Source organism: Drosophila obscura, unplaced genomic scaffold (genome assembly GCF_018151105.1).
Source record: "Drosophila obscura isolate BZ-5 IFL unplaced genomic scaffold, ASM1815110v1 contig_73, whole genome shotgun sequence".
Lineage (NCBI taxonomy): Eukaryota > Metazoa > Arthropoda > Insecta > Diptera > Drosophilidae > Drosophila > Drosophila obscura.
Genome location: NW_024542865.1, coordinates 794,753 through 816,552, shown reverse-complemented (window position 1 = coordinate 816,552; position 21,800 = coordinate 794,753). Strand labels below are relative to the sequence as shown.

Below are 21,800 nucleotides of genomic sequence, written 5' to 3'. Positions count from 1 at the left end.
GAACATCTTCTTTCTCTTTCCGTCAGCTGGAGCGTTGAGCAAGGTCAATGGAAAGGCGGAGGGGGATGGCGTGGCAGGGCAGGGAATGCCAGGGCCGCAAAAATAAACTTCGGCAAGGTCAAATACGTATAACAGTTTATGTCTCAGCTCTCCCACACCCACTCTCACGCGCCAGCCCATCGCGCCCAGATACGCTCCTGATCTGCCGTAGAAACCAGTTTATCGCTCGACCAAGACGACACAATGGAATCCAAAAACTGGTTGGTCCACATTACCTAACTTGACCACTGATAATACGAATAGTACTACTACTGCCAGCTTGAGTATGGCCTTGCCTTAGAAACAAATTCGCTTTTAATTTCGACAACACGTTTCAGACACATGGATCGCAGGGCCGTGAACTTTGAGGCGAGATTAGAGGGATACACCCAGAGATCGGGCGACACCCAGCCATGTGTTGATTTGCATGTGGCCGGCGATGTGGGCGTGTGCTGAGCACGTGAAAGTCATATTGCGCGCAATTCAAATTCAAGCGTGCGCCCAGTGGCAGTGCTGCCAGACCAGCGTAATGGAGTAAGCAAATCCAAACCTAGTATTTTAGTATGTTGGTATAATAAAATACTAGTTTCTGTATCGACTACGCTGTAGAGGGTCAGGCGGTATATTTGGTCGATTAATCTGCGGTCACACTGGTGTGCTGTTTTTTTTTTGCTTGGGTTAAATAAAATAGCTAACAAAAGCTATTTTTCTCAAAAGCTTCTCAAAAGCGTAACGACTGTAGCTCGATACTATCATGATAGTCTCAAGACCATCGATAGTAGAGGCTAGCAGAAAAATATCGATACTATCGATAGTGCCCTCGATGGTCTTACACCTCTAGCCCTAAGAAACGCAAAAATGAGTCGGGAGAGCGGTTTGAGGTCTCTCTTTCGTGGGGTCATGGCAAGGTATGGCCCCAGTATTAAAACGGCCGAACTTTTTTAAGGGCCTCGTAAGGACCTCATCCTGGACCGGGAGGACTGAACATGACGTGGGTGCGCGAAAGCACAAAATTCCCCACGGTGAGTTATGTGGTGAGGTGGGTATTTTTCTTGAAAGCTCTGAATTTTGTGACGTCATACGTCACACCTCATACCTTATCCTCGGCGCAAACAAATAAAATAGCTAACAACAAACACACCCACCTACTAGCCCACACACACACGATTGTGTGAACAAAAGGTGTAGCTTAAGACGGTCAAAATTTCCAGTAATTACTCAGTACACGGGCAGTCGCATAATCCGCAACGAAGTCAGACTCAAATCATTATTTTGTTTGTGTGTTTTCGCGTAAAAGTTAGTGGTAAGGGTTACAGCGACCGCGAGAGAGAGCGAAAAAACAACGTGCGAGTCGAGTGAGAGTGCGATTGCAATGACAACGTCGACAGTTAAGCGATGCCGACGATCGTCGCCAACGACGCCCGCTGGCGGTGATGAGGTTCCTGGGGAGGATGTGGATGTGGTGATGAACGATAGTCCCATCCACACCAGCGGCAGTCTGTCGAAACGAGACTCCGAGGAGGATGCCTGGGCATCCAAGGGATACAACTACATCAATCCCTTCGTGCACCGTATCGAAATCGACAGTCACATTGAAGTGGCCAAGGTGAGTCGCGAGGTTTGATTCCCTTCCCATCCCATTTTGCAGACGGAAACGTTGTTTGGCTTTCGCCATTCTTCTCTCTGCCAATTCATTCATGCAAATCAGAGCGAGCGAGCACGCAGCACATGGGCGACCGCCGCTAAGCTAATGATGGAGTAGACACCGCTGTTTTGCTGCTTCCTCTTGGGCACAGCCACAGCCGCAGCATTTCAAGTGCGCTGCTACTTTCTCTTGCACTCGTTCTGGGTATGGTATGCTGCTCTGCTGTGCTCTGTCATTGCCTTGCATTGCATTGCACTTGACATGCATTTGCCGTTACATTCATTGTTTGTCGTTGTAGTTCTTCTTCTCCTTTGCAATGAGGTTTTTTTTTTTATCTGTCGCCCGCCCCGCTCTGCCTACGTCAACGTTTCGGGCAGGCGGGTAGCGAGAATCGTATGATTTTCTTGTTCCACTTGCGGCCGCTGTTGTTGCGTACGTTGTTGCCGGTTCTTTTGGCATGTGTTGTGCTCTTAGCATACCCCCATTTCCCCCCTTCACGCCATGCACCGTTCGCCGCTGGCTCGCTCACTTCTCACACCCAGCTGGTGTGGGGTTTCGCTGGGTTCTTGCTCCTCTATCTTCTCCTCCCCATCCTTCGGTGGGTTCCAAAGAACAGTGCACTCGCAATCGATTAGATCGGACATTTGCTTTGGTATGCATAAATAATGTACACATGTATGTATGTATGTATGTTCATTTTGCTGTTTCACAGCTGATCCCAATGACGCATCCGAATAGCTTAGCTCTATTGCCATTGCCTCTGAGTCAAAGCTCAAAGTGTCAATTGAAATTGAAATAGAACCATGCTGTGAAAAAAACAGACACACCGATGGGATTGATAAGAAGTATGGGAGGCGGTAGGCAGGCAGAGTAATTGAATGCCATAGAATGCTCATTATCGCGCACTCTTGAAAGGATTTTTGTTTTTGAACAATTCTTCATAACAGAGACGGAGAAAGAGAGAGAGAGCAACGAACACAGCTGAGGGCCGATGCACCAACGAAGAAGCGCAGAGCGGAAGAAGTTCACAAGAGGAAGGAAGCTGCAATGTGGCCCGAGCCATTGACCCACTAATATCATTAAAAACGAAAATAAAAAAAAAAACCTCCAAAGCCCAGCTGCACAAACACGGAGCGAGTGTAGTGGGTGAGGGGGGAGTGGAGGTGATTGCGTTGCGTGCAATAAAAACAAAAACTGGTTTTCACTTGGCTTCACAGCCACGGAAAGTTCAAGGTACTCTGCGGCGGCATTGGCATTGACTACTCCACTGCTGTCTTCTGCACGTTGTTCTTCTGCTCGCTCTTCATTCGCCTTTATATATGTACGTACATACATACATGGATGTAGATTCGTAAAGTATAGGTAAAGGCCATACGGTATTAATTTAATGCTCGTTCTTGAAAGTCAAAAATACATAAATCTGTGCGAAAGGATTCCGAAAATTTGAATATTTGAAACTGAAGAATGCGGCTCACATGCATTATAATTTTTATTATTTTTAAAATAATAAAACAATTAATTAAGGCCTTCCAGCTCTCATTATAATGAATATCTACTGCTATTCTATGTACATACACAAATATCAAAATGAAGTTGAGAAACTATTTGGAATTCGATCTCTACATATTTTGCAGAGTTCCAGAATTTAAATTTTGCGCCTGCTGAATTTCAATTAGATCTGCAAGTCTGAGTAGCGGATAAGGTATCATCCCATGGTCGGAATATCGATTATAGCATTCTCCTACGTGTTGTATTTGCTTCTGCTTCTAACAGTCATAGCTGCTGTCGCCAAAAGTCCCTCAGCGTACATACATACATACATACATACATACATATGTATGTATGTATGTACATAAATAAATACGTATTTGTTGCTGAGCCGATTGAATTTTTCTAAAATAAACATTCCCCAACAAAAATTCCACTTTATAGCATGCAAAATTTATGGAATTGTCGTTTTATTGGTTGCTCTGCTTTTCTGCTGAGGCTGCTGACATAGGGGCAATCAAACATTTGTTTGACTGACTGTTTCCATGCTTCGCTTGATTTGAACGTTTTGCGCTCCGGCCACAAGTCGAAACCAAAGTCCGTTATTTGGCCCGGTAGCCAGCCACTTGAATGATAAGCAGCGATTAACGATCCCCCCCTTATCGGCTATCGACAGATGTAAACATTGAAATTGCGTGTTTAAAGGGTACGCAGAAAAGACAAACGAATATATCCTGGGAGACAGTAGGATGCCAGTGGGGGAGATATTGTAAATTATTGTTAAATCATTGCTCAATTAATCTGAAAAATAAATAAATACATAAATACAAAATAAATAATAAACAGACAGATTTATGTACACACCCTCTACTAATGATTACTTACGCCCAGGATTACGAAAGGAGTCGGAACTCGTAAAGAAATATTTTCAATTCGCTAAATTCATTATACATTTATTTATTTCTCGCACTAACACTACCTACCTTTCCCAAAAGGTCTCCCATCTAGTCTCAGGCACCTTTTACTTAGTTACACTTAGTTACACTCAAGTGCGCTGCAAGATAGGTTAATGCATAGTACATACATATGTATGTATGTATATTTATATAAGGTATATCAGATATATAGGATACACTATAGCAATTCAGATAAAACCATGTTCTTTGTCATTTATTTTACGGTTTATTGATGCTCAAGAGACCAAAGAATAATTAATTAATATTTATTTTGCATGGCTGTGCTTTGCAGGTCTATGTGCTGACGGTTCTATTGCTGCCCATTCGTGTGGTCGGATGTGTGCTCTCCCTTATCTCCGCGTGGATGTTCGCCTGCATTGGGCTCTATGGGATGACGCTGGATGACCTCAAGGCAAAGCCGCTCACGGGCTGGCGCAAGTAAGTGATATCCGGATATCCCTTAGCCGATCTAATGCTCATCTTTTGCTCACAGGCAAATGCAATACATGACGGCCAAGGCCATGCGCATGCTGTACGCCTCGGGATCATTTTACTACGTGAACATGAAAGGAGCACCGGCGACACCAAAGCAGGCACCCATACTGGTGGTGGCACCGCACTCCTCCTATGTGGACTCCATACTGGTGGTGGCCACCGGACCGCCATCGATAGTGGCCAAGCGGGAGACGGCAGATATACCGCTGCTGGGTCGCATCATCAACTACGCCCAGCCGATCTATGTACAGCGCGAGGATCCCAATTCCAGGCAAAATACGATACGGGACATTGTGGACCGGGCCCGATCCACAGACGATTGGCCGCAGGTCGTCATCTTTGCCGAGGGCACGTGCACGAATCGCACGGCTCTGATCAAGTTTAAGCCGGGCGCCTTCTATCCGGGCGTGCCGGTGCAGCCAGTGCTGCTCAAGTATCCGAATAAATATGACACCTTCACCTGGACCTGGGACGGACCCGGCGTGTATGTCTACTCATATTTGTCTCAAAATAACTTTCGAATTCTGATGTGTGTCTGATGTCTTATCTCGCCACATTAGCCTACGTCTCCTTTGGCTGACCATGACACAGTTCTACAATCGCTGCGAAGTCGAATATCTGCCCGTATACCAGCCAAACGAGGCCGAGATGGCCGATGCCAATCTCTATGCAAACAATGTGCGCGAGGTGATGGCCAAGTAAGTGATAAGTGAGGGTACACTGTGTGTTGAAGCTAAAATTATGTTTAAGCAGTATTGCCTCTTGATTTCCCAATTGCTTGGGTGTCACAGCATCTATAGAGCTCTTGCGATTCCTTCCTGGGTGTCGGCTTCGATTTGCACGCAACCTCTTAATGTTACAATCCAAAAACTGGACTGACTGCAGTCCGATCAGTCGTTTCCTGGTGCTCTCCTGAGCATTCTCGCAGCAAGGGCTAGCAGTAAAAGACTTTCATTCCTTTATTTATTTAATTTAATACACTGTGGGGCTTATGCATAACAATTTGAGCTGCAGGGCCGCTGGATGCTTCGGCTGGCTATTATTTCGATTCTCAATTTTAAACGCTACCTAAACATTTGCTGATTGACACTTTAATTGGATTTGATAGAGCTCTGGGTGTGCCCACATCGGACTATTCATTCGAGGATGTGATCGTGATGAGTCGTGCTCGTGACATGAAGATACCCTTTCCCGGCGACATTGTCGAGATTGAGCGGACCATCGAGCAACTGGGACTGTTGGAGAGTACACGGGATACGGAGCTGTGCGAGATATACTTGAGCTTGTCCAACACGGACAAGCTGGACATCATCACCTTTGCGGAGCTGCTCCAGGTGGATCTGAAGAACCCGTATTTGCACAAATTGTTTGCCCTTCTGGATCATGTATGTATTTTCGTTGTTCGATGACCCATCTCGCTCTAATTGACGTTTCGTTTCTCGTTTCTTTTCGTTTCGTTATAGCGTCGCCGTGGCACAGTCTCGCTGAAAAGTTTTCTACTGTGCTCGCTCTTCAGCAAATTGAAAAACGCCGACCTATCGACCTTTCTGCGCGCACTGATCAAGGTAATGCATGCAGAGGATGTTTTTAACGTCTCCTTTCATAACCATAACCACCTTCTTTTTCTTCTCTGCTGCAGCTTTATAGCGAGTCGAGTGAGAAAATCAGTAGGGAAAGCTTCGTGCGTCTGATGCGGCATGCTGGTGGCAAGCTGAACGAGCAAAAGGCCCAGGCGCTCTACTATGCAGTGGACACTGCCAACATTGGCTACGTTTCCTTCGGTTTGTCACATTTCGAGACATTTAAGAGTAACAGAAAATTAATTAAATCATCTCTCGTTCAGATTCATTTGTGGCGTACACGGAAAAGACATCAAGCTACAAGTTTTTCTACCACAAATCGGAGCACATAAGAAGATCAAAGGCGACCGTTGCAAGCAACCCCAACTAAAGCTGGCCCTTTAAGTTACATATTTCAAAAGCTAAGCAAGAAGCTGAGGGAGAGCAAAGTACAGCATAGAAAATACGGAAGATTGTAGAAGAATGTTAGAGAAAAGCAAAGCCCAACCAACCTAAGCAGAAACTGTCGAGTGTATATTTTTAATATTTATTTATATTTACCGTGTAGCGCGTGTCCTGGCACCTATAAAATTTAATTAATATAATTTGTACGATTATTATCTTAATTAATATTTTTTTGTTTGTTTGTTTGTTGTATGTAACAATGCTCAGAGCGGCAAAGAGATGCGGCCAGCCTTGTTATTAATTTTACATACTCAGACTCTTAACGCAAGTCATTTCATCTTTGTGATTTTTTTTTTATACACACCAACAAACAAAAACAACCAACTTACGTTACATATAGGCGTTATACATATATACACTTAAATATACATAAACAAACAAAAATATATACATATACATAAATGTCTATGTAGAGGCAGGCTAACGTCCAACGTAATGGATGGGCAGACGATTGTATTTGATTTGCCCATCGAATGTTTCATTGACTGTTTCCATGGCAAAGAGATCGTTTAGAAATATGTATGCATAAATATTGCACGGCAAGCCATAAGTATAAGACTATGTACTATGTAGGTGAGAGGCAACACCCAAATGACACAGACTTTTGTAACTTCACAGACAAATGCCTCATGTTGTAGCCACACCCACACACCACCCGATTACTAGTAGCAGTAGGTAGTACTGGTGACCAGTAGTAGCATCCCCAATTTAATAGAACAACCACCAATCAAGCACATTAAATGGAAAATAACGTATTGTAAAACTTTAAATTATGTAAAACAGTTGAACTAATGAAATATCTGTGTAAAGATAGATAGCTAGATGCCTGTACTGATCATAAACTACCCCAAAAAAAACCCGTAAAAGAACAAACCAATTAACCAACCAAAACTGAACGGAAATTAATTGTACCCATCCAGCAAATATTATCCAATGTAAAAGTCCGATCTGCCTTCGGCTTTGCCCATACATCGAAATTTGTATCCTATTTTATCCTGTATCCAGAAGAAAAGGCTACCAGAACACCATTATGGGAAATCTGTTACCAACCAACAAAACACTCTTACGTTCTCTAGTTCCTATCCATAATACGGCAGAGGCTAATTATAATATCTTGTGCATTTGTAACTAATACAGAAAACTTAAACTAGACTTTAGACCGGCACGTGGCACAGCGAGATGAAATTTGCATAGCCTGAACTTAAATCAATCATTTCCTGTACCCCATCCCCCCCAAACACCCCAAACAGAGTCTATAATATAAATTACCAAAAAGAATAACCTTAAATATGTAATTGAAAACTGGCACCAAACTGAATCTATCCAAATGTAAAACCCATTGAATTATGACAGAGCCAGAGCCAGAGCCAGGGGCAAGGCAAAAATAACTCCATAGTTTTTACATTTTGAAGAAGAAGAAACTAACTTAACCCTAAGCTAAATGATATAATTTATGTGCTATTCTAATGGATATTATTAGAACCTAAGCCGGCACCGAGATCAATCCGATTGGGATCAGTATCGGTCGCATTCTGTATCCACGTCCACCAAATCGGTTGAGAAATATGCTCAAAAAAAATAAAAACATATATATATGTATGTGTATGTGTATGTGTATGTATATCTAAATGTGTGTATGATACTAAACAACTGTCGATATTTTATTTAATGAAAACTGGTAGAGGTTGGGGCAGCGGAGTGGCCGCGTGCACTGGTAGTTTGATGGGCGTACTCTTGGGTACCGCCCCCCTTGCACCACACGAGATCAGAGTTGATCTGTGCAGCGGCGTTCTGGGTCAGAGGCACAGTCGGACATCGGTAGCCAAACGGAGCGAAGCGGAGCGGAATACCCTTTTTTTTTTCGAGTGTTTCCTTGAAGTTGTTTTATCTAAATATTTTTTGTTCAAGTGATTGGTGTGAGTGGAAAGTGAGAAGATGCTGGGAGCTGCTGCAAAAGGCAGACTCCTGATGTGGCCATGCCTTAGCCTTATCCTGCTACTTGTGGATGTGGATGTTTGGCCAGCGGTGGAGGCTTTTGTCAACTCGTAAGTGACGCCTACGCCCCCCCACCCAAAGAGCTGTGAATAAGATCTCGTGTGGTCTCCCTTGATTCTCCCGATTTCAGACCAAAAATCATCAGCAAAGATGGCAATCTGATATTTGAGTCCGGTGCCAATCGGAACATCAGCTTCCGTCTGTCCGGCAACTCTCGGCTGACCATCAACGAGGAGTACGATGTCCTTGAGCTGCTGCTGGCCAGCGTGGGCTCCAAAAAGCGACCCGATGGCGCCAAGGATGAATGGAGCTCGACCGAGGATCTTGTTGATATCCGTGAGCTGGCAGATCAATTAGCGGACTTTCAGAGGCGTGCCTTCGGTTCGAATGGACTCAAGAGCATGCTGCAACAGCAGTTGAACAGGTGAGGGAGTTGTTGGGACCAGCCAAAGTAGATTCTATTCTGGGTACGGCTTGCGCTTTCCTTTTCAAGTGAGAGTTCGGCTTTATGGCTTTATTTTTGTGTGCCTTTTGTTCCTATGCTGGCTGAGGGTTATTAGGGTTGTGTGCCTCTACTGTTACTGTTCTTTATTACGGCAGGACACGCGGATCTCGGACTCTGCTGCGACGCTATCAGGTCAGATTGAGGGCCATGGAGACCAAGGTGAACCGGCTGGAGACGCAGCTGGAGCTCAACAGCTGCCAGAGCGGTCCCTGCGAGAATGGCGGCAGCTGCTACAACACCTACAATGGGTATCGCTGCCAGTGCCGGCCGGCCTTCGAGGTGGGTTACCAACCTCCCGTCAACCCCCAAATGGGGGGCGTATTGGGGGGCGTCTGTGATCGGTGATTCATATATTTACGTATCATCTCTCAGGGTGCCAAGTGCGAGATCGATGTGAACGAGTGCGCCCTGTACGAGGGCACCGATCTGGCCTGCCAGAACGGAGCTCAGTGTCTGAATCAGTTTGGATCGTACAGCTGTCTGTGCCTGCCGGGCTGGCATGGAATGCATTGCACCCAGCGCAAGGGCGACTGCTCACAGGCCAGTGCCTGGGAGCTCTGTGGCCATGGCGCCTGTGTGCCCAGCTCCGATGAGGCAGGCTACCGCTGCCTATGCGAGGCGGGCTGGAAGTCTAACGGCCTCACTCCTGTCTGCGGCGAGGATGTGGACGAGTGCAGCGATGCGGCTGCCCACACGCCCTGTTCGACCAAGTGCATCAATCTGCCGGGCAGTTTCACCTGCGCCCCCTGTGCCGCCGGCCTCACGGGCAATGGCATCAGTTGCCGCGACCTGGACGAGTGCGAGGCCAACAACGGCGGCTGCAGCCTCAGTCCGCGGGTCGACTGCCTCAACACCTACGGCTCCCACCACTGCGGCGAGTGTCCCGTGGGCTGGACGGGCGACGGGCGCACCTGCCAGCGTAACAGTCCGAGCGGCAGCAGTCCCGGCAACTCGGAGCTGGCCACCATCAGCAGCTGCTCGCAGCGTGGCAGTCTCTGCCATCCGGCGGCCAACTGTTTCGAGATCTCCGGCACGGTCGTATGCAGCTGTCCGGCCGGAATGGTCGGCACAGGCTATGGTTTCCATGGCTGTGTCAATGGCACGGCCAACAATTGCAGATCTAATCCCTGTCTGGTGAGTATAACACGTACGCCCCCTTTCTCGCTCTCTCTCTGCCTTATTTATGCAAAAGGCAGGAGTGCTCCAGCACTAAAAAAAACAACATACATTGCGTGTGCATGATTAATGATGATTAATATTTGCTCGCACACTGTGTAGAATAATGGCATCTGCTTGGATGCTGGACCCTCGAACTTTACGTGCCTGTGCAACAGGGGCTTCCGACCGCCTCTGTGCGAGCCACTGCCCAATCCCTGTGACGCGCATCCGTGCAAGAACGGGGGACGCTGCAACCCCACCCTGTCGAGTGCAGACGGATTCGTGTGCCAGTGTCTGCCAGGCTACCGGGATCGATTGTGCTCGGTGCGTTTCAGCAGCTGCAATGCAATGCTCAGTGCGGAGAGCGGTCGGCTGAGGTATCCGCCGGAGGGCACCGGGTACGAGCACAATGCCCAGTGCGCGTGGGTGATCCGTACGAACGAGTCGCTGGTGCTGAATGTGACATTTAGCAGCTTCGACCTGGAGGACTCCACCGAATGCCGCTTCGACTGGCTGCAGATCAACGACGGCCGCTCGGCGGCGGCACAGATCCTCGGTCGCTACTGCGGCAACCATTTGCCGCACGGTGGCAGCATCATCTCATCGGGCAACCAGCTGTACCTCTGGTTCCGATCGGATAACACCACCTCGCGCGAGGGCTTCGATCTCAGCTGGGTGTCGATGGAGCCCCAGTGCGGTGGCCGCCTTGAGTTCGAAACACACGGCACCTTGGCCTCGCCCGGGTCGCCGGGCAACTACCCCAAGAATCGGGACTGCCGCTGGCATCTGGTGGCCCCCACCAGCAAGCGCATCAAGCTCACGTTCTTCAGCCTGCAGCTGGAGCAGCACACGAACTGCAACTTTGACTATGTCGAGGTGAGAAGAAGGGGGTTGGGAGAAGAAGGGCTTGGCTTCATGGGAATCACTGAACTCAATTTGTTGTGCCCACCCACAGATCATGGACTCCATTTCGAACCGGCAGCTGGCAAAGTTTTGCAGCAGCGTCCAGCCCGCACCCCTGCTGCTGCCCACCCACGAGGCCCTCATTCAGTTCCACTCGGACGCCGATGGCAGCGACTCTGGCTTTCAGCTGCACTACTCAGTCGAGGAGCGGGTGCCTGGCTGTGGCGGCATCTACACCAGCAAGGAGGGCTCCATACGCTTCAGTAGCCTGGCCAGCGATGTGCCCATGTCCTGCGAGTATGAGATCCGCCTGGCCGTGGGCGAATCGGTGGGCATTGAGTTTGTCACCTTCGAAATGGATCGCCAGGACTGCCTGGAGCTGTACGATGTGGCCGTCGATGGCACCAGCCTGCTGCAGGCCAAGCATTGTGGCGAATCGTCCGGCACTCCGCCCAGCTTCAGGTCTCTGTTCAATCGGGTTCGCATCAAGGCCTACGCAAGCCGCGGACGCTTCCAGCTCCACTACAGGATCCTCTGCTCCTACACATTCGACAGTGACTCGGGCACTGTGCTCTCGCCCGGCTACCCCAATCTGACGACCAGCGATACGCTCTGCACCTACACAATCACGACGGCGCCCAGTAAGTACATCGTCATCAATCGGCGGGACTTCCAGCTGGAGGATGGTCCACAGACGAGCGACGACGACGACGATGACGATGACCAGGATGATGCCTGTCTGGGCACTAGTTTAAGGGTGAGTGTGTGTGTGTGTGTGTGTGTGTGTGTGTGTGTGGGGGGAGGAACCAACTAAGCCAACTAATCCATTTCCATGATTCCTTGACAGATGAACGTTGGCATAAACCGTCAGATACTGGGACCCTACTGCGGCAAGCGTCTGCCGGACGATGAGTTCATTAGCCAGACAAACCACTTGATCTTGCAGCTTCAGACGGACAGCAGCAGCCGGGGACGTGGCTTTAAGTTTGATTATCAGACGGTGGACGCTGCCAGCGATCATTGCGGCGGTGTCCACACCAAAGAGGGCAACATCCGTCTGCCTGTGGACGGGGATGGCCAATATGCGAACGATCTCACCTGCTACTGGGTGATTCAGGCGCCGGCGCGGAAGGCCATACGGCTGCACTGGGTCAGCATGGAGCTGGAGTCCAGCAGCGACTGTTCGTACGATCATGTGGAAATATTCGACAGCATGGATGCCTACAGGCCGGACGCAAAGCCGCTGGCCCGCTACTGCTCCAGCGCATTGCCGGAGGACTTTGTCACGCAGGCGCGCATGCTGACCATCAAGTTCAAGTCGGACTACAGCAGCGCATACGACGGCTTCGAGCTGGCCTTCAGCTTCGTGGACACCGACAGATGTGGCGGGCACATACACGCCTCCAGCGGAGAGCTCAGCTCCCCCGGCTATCCGATGAACTACTCGGCGGACCTCGACTGCGCCTGGCAGCTGACCGTGGCCCTGGGCCACCTGGTCGAGGTGCAGCTGGAAATATTCGATCTGGAGAGCTCCGCGAACTGCAGCCGGGACTACCTGGAGGTGCGCAACGGAGGACATGTGTCCTCGCCGCTTATCGGACGATTCTGCGGCTCGCAGATTCCCACGCGCATTCCCAGCTTCAGCAACGAGCTGCGTCTGGTCTTCCACACGGACGCGGCGGTCAGTGGGCACGGCTTCCGTCTGCGCTGGCGCGTCTTTGCCAACAGGTGTGGCGGTCGGCTGAGCTCCAATGACGGAGCGATTACCTCGCCCCGGTACCCCAACAACTATCCGCACAATATGCACTGCGAGTGGCAGGTGCGCGTCCATCCGGGCTCGGCGGTGCAGCTGCTCATCGAGGACATGCAGCTGGAGAGCTCCGACTCCTGCTCGTACGACAACGTGCTGATCTTCACTGGCGACCGGCACCTGGGCGTCGACCCCAAGCTGAAGATCTGTGACCAGCCGGACGAGAGCCATCGCGCGCTGACGTTCGATGGCAACGCGGTGGACATCTTCTTCAATTCGGATGTGAACAATGCGATGAGGGGCTTCCGCATCTCCTACACGACCAACTGTCGCCGCAACGTCACAGCCACCTACGGCACCATCGAGAGCCTCAATTACATGGAGCCCTACTGGGATCAGATACCCATCAACTGCAGCTGGACGATCCGTGCGCCGAGGGGCAATCGCATTCGGCTCGAGGTCTCCCACATGGAGCGGCACGAGGAGCGCCTGCCCACAGCTTTGCCGGGCGGTGTCTACCTCATAGATGGCGGCTCTCTGCTGCCCCTGCTGGGACCGGGCGCCCACAATGCCAGCGGCGATGTTGTCACCCTCGTGCACAATGCCAGCAATGTCAACTTCCAGCTGGAGTACCGCATCGATGGCTGCCTGCAGGAGTTCCGCGCTGAGAGCGGCTCCTTCCAGTCGCCCAACCACCCGGGAATGTATCCGAATAGCCTCGAGTGCTACTGGCTGATCAACGTACAGATGGGCGACACCATCGAGCTGACTGTGACCAATCTGGACCTCGAGGAGAGTGTCAACTGCACCAAGGATGCTCTGACGGTACGTAAAACACGTTGCAACTGCAACTGCAACTGCAACTGCAACTGCAACAACATCCCTAATCTCTGCTTGGAACTTTTGTAGGTATCCAACCACGAGCACGAGACGTATGTGCACGAACGCCACTGTGGGGCAACGCCCCAGCTGGTGCTCACCAGCGCTGGACATCGGATGCATATTCGGTTCATCGCCGATGGCTCGCACAATGGTCGCGGCTTCGAGGCCACCTACCGTACGGTCAGATCGAGTGAGTGCCACTGAGTCAAGAGATACCGGAGAGTGTCTTGGGTTGGGTTGGGTCTAATGTGCCTCAATTCTTGCAGAGTGCGGTGGCAAGATGAGCGGCCGGAATGGAGTTATCCAATCGCCAAACTATCCGATGCCGTATCCGGAGCAGAGCCACTGCGAGTGGCTGTTGGAGGTGTCGCCGCATCATCGCATCGTCTTTGACGTACAGGACATGGAAATTGAATCCGGATTTGAGTGCTCCTGGGACTATCTCGAGGCCTTCGACATCAACGGTGGCGACGACGATACCGAGGGACGGCGACTCTTCAAGGTGTGCAATAGCTTTAGCCCGGAGGCGCCACTGATGTCCGGCTCCAATGCAGCCATGGTGCGGTTCGTCAGTGACGATAGCGTTTCGCATGCGGGATTCCGGCTGCACTTCCATGAGTCGTGTGGCCAGCAGATCAGCATCGATGACACCGACTTTGAGTACCTCAGCCTGGAGCGGCAGGCGGCGCGCAACGAAACCTGCCTCTGGGTGCTGCAGGCTTCTGATCCCGGCAAGCACATCATCTTCACGGCGACCAGCATCAAGCTGCGTCCGGAGGCCGACACCATGTACCCCCTAGAGGGCGACTGCTTGCCCGTGGGCGTAAAGATCTACGATGGACCTGAGGCTGCGGGCACGCCGCGCCTCAAGTTCTGTCGCTCGCATCCGCCCGCGATTATATCGAATGGGCAGTCGCTCACCATCAGTCTGCCCCTGCTGCTGGTGGAGGAGTTCGAGGGACATTTCATGACCATGGACACGGCCTGCGGCAGCCTCTACACGGCCATGTCCGGCCGCTTTAGCAGCCCGTACTATCCCGACAGCTATCCGCCCAATATCGAGTGCATATGGGTGCTGTCGGCCAGCCAGGGCAACTCCCTCAGTCTGACCATCGAGTCGATGGACCTGGAGCAGTCCGACGGCTGCAACAGGGACTACATGGAGGTGCGCGAGGAGTTCGAGCGTGGCCCGCTTATCGGTGTCTATTGTGGCAATCAGGTGCCCGGAGCCATTCACTCCCGTGGCTCCATCTGGATCAAGTTCAAGAGCGACGACGACAACGTGGGCGAGGGCTTCATGGCCTCCTACAACTATGGTATGTCCCCCAGCTCACTCTCTAAGACTCCCCCAAGACTCTCCCCATCTCCCCATTCCTTTTTGGGTTGCTTTTATTGTTTTGTTTTGTTTTTCTTGGACCTGTTCCAGAGCGACACAACGAGCTGAACGGCACCGATGGCGTTGTGCAGTCGCCGCAATATCCGAGCAAATTCCAGACCTCCGACCCGTTTAGCTGGCGCATAACCGTGGACAAGAACTATGTGGTGGTGATCAGCGTGCTCCATCTGAGGGACTTGGACCAGCCGCACTTGCGCTTCTACGACGGCTACTCTGACATTGGCGCCCCACTCGAAGCGGTGGGCGATGAGGCCGTCAGGTCGAGCACCAATATGGTTTACTTTACGGCCAGTCGGGGTCCCTTCAAGCTCAGCTGGCAGCGCCTGTCCAAGGAGTCGCTGCGGTCGAACCGCACGGCCCAGGAGCAGACACGGCACTGTGGCCAGCAGCTGCTCAGCCTTAACCAGACAATGTTCACGCTGAACTCGCCCGGCTACCCCGGCGGCTACGAGAATGGGCTGCAGTGCGCCTGGACCCTGGTGCCGGTCAACCCGGCCATGCACGCTGTCTTCCAGCTGGTCAAGCTCGACCTCGAGCTCTTTGGCAGCAACGAGTGCATAGCCGACTACCTGCAGGTCTCGCAGAGTGCCGACATGCAGACCTGGACGGAGCAGGCGAGGCTGTGCGCCGAACCAAACCTCACATCGCCGCGCATATTCCACGGCAGTCCCTACCTCAAGGTGGAGTTCATCACGGATATGAGTGTAAACAAGACGGGCTTCAACGGGGCGGTGCGCACGGAGTGCGGCTCAGAGCTCTCCTCCATCAGGGGCCTGGTTAACGTCACCGAGTCGGTGCTGGGCAGCCCCCTCAGGCCCCAAGAGTGCGTGTGGAAGCTGCGCGTTCGCCAGGGGCGTCGCATCCGCATCGACTTTCCAGACTTCCAGATGGACAGCGCCAATGCCGCATCTCCAGCGCCATTCGGCGGCGGCGGGCAGCCATGCGGCACCTTTCTGATGGTGAGGAACGGCTATGCGGCGGACTCGCCCTTCCTGGGCAGGGGCAAGTACTGTGACAGTGGCATTGGCGATGTGCTGGAGACAACCTCGAACCGGGCGTACATCAAGTTCCGCTACCAGGGATATCCCCGCTTCAGGGTCAGCTTCCGCTTCGAGGAGCTGGGCCACGCCTGCTCTGGCAGAATCGTGCTGGGTCCCGCCGCTGGCGAGCAGCAGGTGATTACCTCGCCCAACTACCCCAATCTGCCCAATCCGCACTCGGAGTGCGTGTGGCTGATCTCTGCCCCGCCCCAGCACAGGATCTCCGTGCAGTTCTTTGGCAATTTCGATCTGACACCTGCCACGGGCGCAGCAGCAGCCGCTACAGCCGATCCTGCCTATGCTGCCGAATGCGATCGCGAGTTCATCCAGATGAACGACGGCAGCACGGAGCTGAAGCCGCAGCTGGGACGCTTCTGCGGCAATCGCAAGCCAGACACGATATACTCCTCGGGCAGCCAGCTGCGGATCCGCTACTACACGGAGGTGCCGGAGCCGCTGTACGGCTTCCAGGCGCGCCTCAGCATCGCTCGCTGCGGCGGCAGCTACTTCAGTCCGGAGGGGGAGATCAGCTCGCCGACGCCGGCCGAGCTGAAGCTGCACTCGGATCAGGGCATGGCCCTGGAGGAGTGCGTGTACACCATCGAGGTGGACAAGGGCAACACCATCGAGCTGGAGAGCGAGCGGCTGCAGCTGCCGCAGAAGGTGGCTGACAACTGCTCACATCACACGCACTTGCGGCTGGAGGAGATGGCGCCGTTCGGCCTGGAGGGGGAGGAGCATGTCATCGATACCCTGCTGGTGTGCGGCACGAGCGACAGGCGGCTCCTGGTGGAGACCAACAAGATTGTGGTGCGGCTGCGGCTGATCGATGGCGAGCTGCAGGAGAACCAGGGCTTCCGCTTCCGCTACAAGGCGATCGGCTCGCGGTGCGGCGAGAAGATCGAGGCCATGCAGGGAGTGCTGCAGTCACCCGGCTATCCGGACGGGGTGACCCATCCGATGCACTGCGTGTGGCGCTTGCAGGTGCCCAAGGGACGGCGCGTCCGCGTCGAGATCCTCGACTTCAATACCGGCGGAGAGACGTCGATCAGGGAGTCGCCCGTCTTCCGGGGTCGCCTCACCTTCGCCAACGACCACAAAATGCAGTCCATTCTCGGACGGTACAGCGCCGACCCACCCGCCGAGATAATCTCCTCGGACAACACGATGGGCATCGATGCCTTCCTGCTGCCCTTTAGCCGGCACCGCGGCTTCAAGCTGCGCTTCACTGCCTACGGCGAGAGCGAGTGCCGGGGCCTGAATATCCGCGAGGGCCAGCCCGGCGAAGCCCTCCACTTCGAGCGGCACAACCTGAGCAGCCTGGTGCACTGCAGCTACAACCTGAGCCCGCCGCCCAACGCCACGATCCTCCTCCAGGTGCTGCAGTACAACAGCAGCTCCGCGATTATGCGGAACGAGCACATCTGCGGCCTCCTGTCGCCCCTCAAGCTCTCCCGCCCGGAGCAGTCGGAGCCGCTCCTCTCGCACCTACTCTGCGGCTTCCTGAGCATTGGGCCCGGGGACAGTGTGCCCACCGTGCGAGTGCCCTTCCCCATCCAGCTGACCGTTTCGGGCAGCGTTCGCAACGAGCTCAAGCTTCTGCGCCTCGGCTACAGCATGCAGTCGTGCGGCGGCATTTGGCCCCTGGAGCCGGGCGACAATCTGACCATCCGCCAGCCGTTCGGCATGAGTGGTGTGGCCGGAGCCATCGACTGTGCCTGGGCCATTGGGCCCGACATGGATGCAAGCGGCGAGGACGGACCATCGCCGCAGGACATCCAGCTGGAGGTGTCCCTCACAGTGCACCTACCGAATGCCGAGGAAGGTGGAGCTGGTGCTGGAGCTGGAGCTGCAGGGGGCTGCCATAAGCAATTTCTCAAGGTGTACAACGGTCCCGACCAGAACTCTCCCTCGCTGGGCGTCTACTGCGACCAGCCGACGGACCTGAATCTGGTGGTGGAGCGCGGACTGTTCCTGGAGTACCATGCGGACCGGTACGTGGCCAACTCCACCTTCAATGTGTCCATCAAGTACGGCTCGGGGTGCGGCGGCAAGCTCAGCTATCCGTATCGGCACGTGGACTTCAGCGAACAGTACAAGAACAATGTGGAGTGCGTGTGGGAGGTGGAGTCGGAGCCGGGCTACCACATTGGGCTCTCGTTCCTGGGGCGCTTCTACATCGAGGACAGCACCGGCTGCACCAAGGACTATCTGCTGGTGCAGCAGCGCAACGATTCCAGCGGCAACTGGACCGACCTGCAGAGGATTTGCGGCCGGGCACCGCCGCAACAGATCAACACCACGGCCCCCTTTATGCGGCTTATCTTCCGCTCCGATGGCGATGTGGTGGGCGACGGATTTGTGGCAAAGTTCGAGCGCAACTGCGGCGGCACTCTCTACGCCACATCCGATGAGCAGGAGCTGACCAATCCCGGCTACCCAGGCTATGACAAGAATCTCATGTGCAGCTGGACATTCGTGCCCCGGCATCCGCACGCCGCCGGCGTCCTGATCAGCTTCCTGCAGTTCGACCTGGAGCAGGCACCCATAAGTGTCTGCCAGTTCGACAATGTCACCGTGGTCACCAGGGACTCCGGGGACCGCGTGCAGCAGGCCACCATATGCGGGGTGAAGCAAAACCACGAGTACCGGGCCAAGCAGTCCATCGATCTGACGCTGCGCACGGACAGCAGCTACAACGGGCGGGGCTTCCGGCTGGTGTACAGCACCCAGCTGTGCGGTGGCGTCATCAGCGAGTCCGGCGTGCTGGCCTCGCCACGGCAGCACACTGACGACAAGCTGCCGCCGAACAGCGACTGCTACTGGAACCTGACGGCGCCCGCCGGCCACAAGTTCACCATCAAGTTTGAGCTTATCGACTTTGAGGCGCACTCAAGCTGCTCCTACGACGGTGTGGAGGTGTTCGCGGGGGCGGTGCCGAACGAGCGGATGCGGGCCGGCCGCTTCTGTGGGCACATCACCGAGAATCTGCCCACGCTCAGCGTGGGAGGCGATCGCGCCCTGATCCACAGCTACTCCGATGACCGCGATCCCTCGCGGGGATTCAGGGCATTGGTGCGAGTGCTGAAAAACTGCGATGCGCACATCCACGTGAACAGCTCCCAGAGGTACCAGTTCGACATGTTCTTCGGGCAGGAGGGCTACGAACACAACCTGGACTGCAACATCGTGTTCGCTGCAGCGGCCGATCAGCAGTTGAGCGTGGAGTTCCGCAGCTTCCACGTGGAGCAGGCGGCGGACTGCGGAAAGGACTTCGTTGAGCTGCGCGACGGGGCCGGGCCCTTTGCGGAGCTCATTGGCAAGTTCTGCGGCCAGGATCAGCCACCCATCCTGATCACCACGCGGCACACACTTTTCCTGCGCTTCTTCACGAACGCCGACATCAATGACTCCGGCTTCGAGATGTACGTCACCAGCAAGCCGCGTCTGTGCGGCAGTCCCGAGATCAGGCTGGACTCCACCGGTCTCAGGCAGGCCACCCTCAGCTCTCCCGCCGCGGAGCCTGGCGGCAACTCCGGCAACGGCAACGGCAACGGCGTCGCCTGCTTCTGGAAGATTGTCGGGGATGCGGCTCTCAATCTTGAGTTCGTGAGCTTCGATATACAAGGACCCGATGCGAATGGCAGCTGTGTCGCCGACTATCTGAAAATCTACAACAATGAGGTAATTAGTCGGCAATTTGTTGTCCGACTCCCTTGGCATTCGAATTAGTGAGAAAGCAATGGAACCTATGGACTCTATGCTATATCCATTGGATCATTATAGCTGGCTCATAAGTCTAGACACAGTCGGGATACAAGGCGTCCCAGACGCAGTCCCAAAGGGAATACTAATACTCTCTCCTCTCTTTCTCTGATTTGCAGGATGCCCTTATGGTGGAGCAGGGCTATGGCAGTGAGCTTATTTTCAACGGGCACACGTCCGGCCTCAACATGCTCAATTATGCCGCGGAGCACGTGTACTGCGGCAGCGGCAAGCCGGACACATACTATGCGAATGCCAACGAGGTGTACCTAAAGTTTCGCACGAATGGAGCGGTGACTAGGCCCGGTTTCCAGATTCGAGCATCCCTGGACTCGGACTGTCAGCGCCACTACGGCGGGCTGCAGGGACGAGTGCGGCTGTCGGAGACAGCCGACTGCGATGTCTATATACGGGCGCCTGCCAATTACACGCTCAGCCTGTACCATGCGGAGCTGGTGTTCTCGTCATTTGACTGCGAACAGGAGAACATGGAGGTGTTCGATAGGAACAACCAGTCGCTGCAGCGCCTTTGCTCCTACCTGGATCCGGGCAAGAGTATCTTTAGCCAGACGAACGAGCTGCGGCTGCACATTAAGACGGGCTCGTATCTGAGCCGACTGGACCTGACCTACCTGGCCAGCCCCATCGCGGCGGGCCCCGGCTGCGGCGGCCAGTTCTACAACACTGAGGGCATCTTCACCAATCCCTTCTATCCGGACAATGTGCGCAACAACTCCGATTGTCGCTGGACAGTCCGGGTGCCCAGCAACAATCGTGTGCTCCTGTTCTTCGAGAGTGAGTCGCGCACTTACCCGGGGCGGGGTATTTGATCTCAACGAAATCAACTGTAACTTTGCCCTTTCCCTTGCACAGGCTTCAACCTGGGCTCCAGAAGCACTTGCCACACAGACTACGTGCAGATTCTGGAGATGCCCGCGTCGGGCAGTGGCGAGCAGCGGGAGATGCGACGATTCTGCGGCGATGATGCCCCGCGTGTCTACAAGAGCCAGAGCAGCCAGCTTGACGTCCGCTTCCATAAGACTGTAAACTACGACGGTGTCGGCTGGGTCATCAAGTTCTCCAGCGTCTACTCCAACTACCAGATACCCGCATATATGCTTTCAGCTAGCGATGCCCAGCCTTAGCGTAATTAACGAATTATTTTATTTAATTATCCAATTAACAGAGTGTAACACAAATGTCCCAAGACGTGCTCAAAATCTGATTTACCATATAATAAATCTGTTATCGGTATGAACTAGCCCCCCACCCACTCTCCCAGATTTCCCAGAGAGAAGTTCACAGACTCGGCGTCCCCTGTTTCTGTCCTGTTCAATCGCACTGCAAATCGTAATCGTTGCACTTGTCAGAGTCCGCATGGAGGAGGATGTAGAAAAAATAGTATAAAAGTGATACGACGATGAAAATGGTGAACCAGTATGCCACGCGCCACGCGGGCCACTCTGGATCAGGTGCAGGCACATATTCCTCTTGCTGATGCGATCTTCTAGTCCACTTGCGGGCCGTCGCCTGATTGCGGCCCATTCCACCGAACGCTTGACTTTCCCCTCGTCCTACGTGCAAACTTCTCAAACAGGGCTTGAATTTGTTTTCCCAGGCAACTCGACATCCAGCATCCAGCAACGGAGTATTGCTAGCCCAAGTCGTAGCCCAAATATAAATCAGCCAGGCATATTCTCTACACGAAACCTAGCCGTCATTTCTCTCAAAACTACACAGTTTATAATTCAAAATTTAG

General features: G+C 53.2%; 2 protein-coding genes across 4 annotated transcripts; both read left to right on the top strand.

Moving 5' to 3' along the window:
* The first annotated feature begins 934 nt into the window (after nt 1-934).
* LOC111065098 (lysophosphatidylcholine acyltransferase) lies at nt 935-8,236 on the top strand. Of its 3 annotated transcripts, none has more exons than XM_022353078.2 (8): nt 935-1,078; nt 4,421-4,566; nt 4,622-5,107; nt 5,184-5,321; nt 5,732-6,008; nt 6,087-6,188; nt 6,263-6,404; nt 6,467-8,236. In XM_022353078.2, exons 1-8 carry the CDS (start codon nt 950-952, stop codon nt 6,571-6,573), a joined length of 1,527 nt encoding a protein of 508 aa, XP_022208770.2. In that variant the 5' UTR covers nt 935-949; the 3' UTR covers nt 6,574-8,236. The 3 variants fall into 3 exon arrangements, with proteins under 3 accessions (XP_022208770.2, XP_022208771.1, XP_022208769.1); XM_022353079.2 differs by having other exon boundaries at nt 1,011-1,061; XM_022353077.2 differs by lacking the exon at nt 935-1,078 and adding an exon at nt 1,136-1,645 and having other exon boundaries at nt 6,467-8,235.
* A 232-nt stretch (nt 8,237-8,468) lies between these two features.
* On the top strand, nt 8,469-21,300 carry LOC111064981 (cubilin homolog). The gene is made up of 12 exons (XM_022352907.2): nt 8,469-8,692; nt 8,773-9,066; nt 9,243-9,426; nt 9,520-10,281; nt 10,426-11,181; nt 11,261-11,965; nt 12,056-13,783; nt 13,868-14,030; nt 14,107-15,156; nt 15,267-19,960; nt 20,161-20,836; nt 20,915-21,300. The coding sequence occupies exons 1-12, from the start codon at nt 8,583-8,585 to the stop codon at nt 21,184-21,186; spliced, it is 11,394 nt and encodes a 3,797-aa protein (XP_022208599.2). The 5' UTR covers nt 8,469-8,582; the 3' UTR covers nt 21,187-21,300.
* Nucleotides 21,301-21,800: the final 500 nt, after the last annotated feature.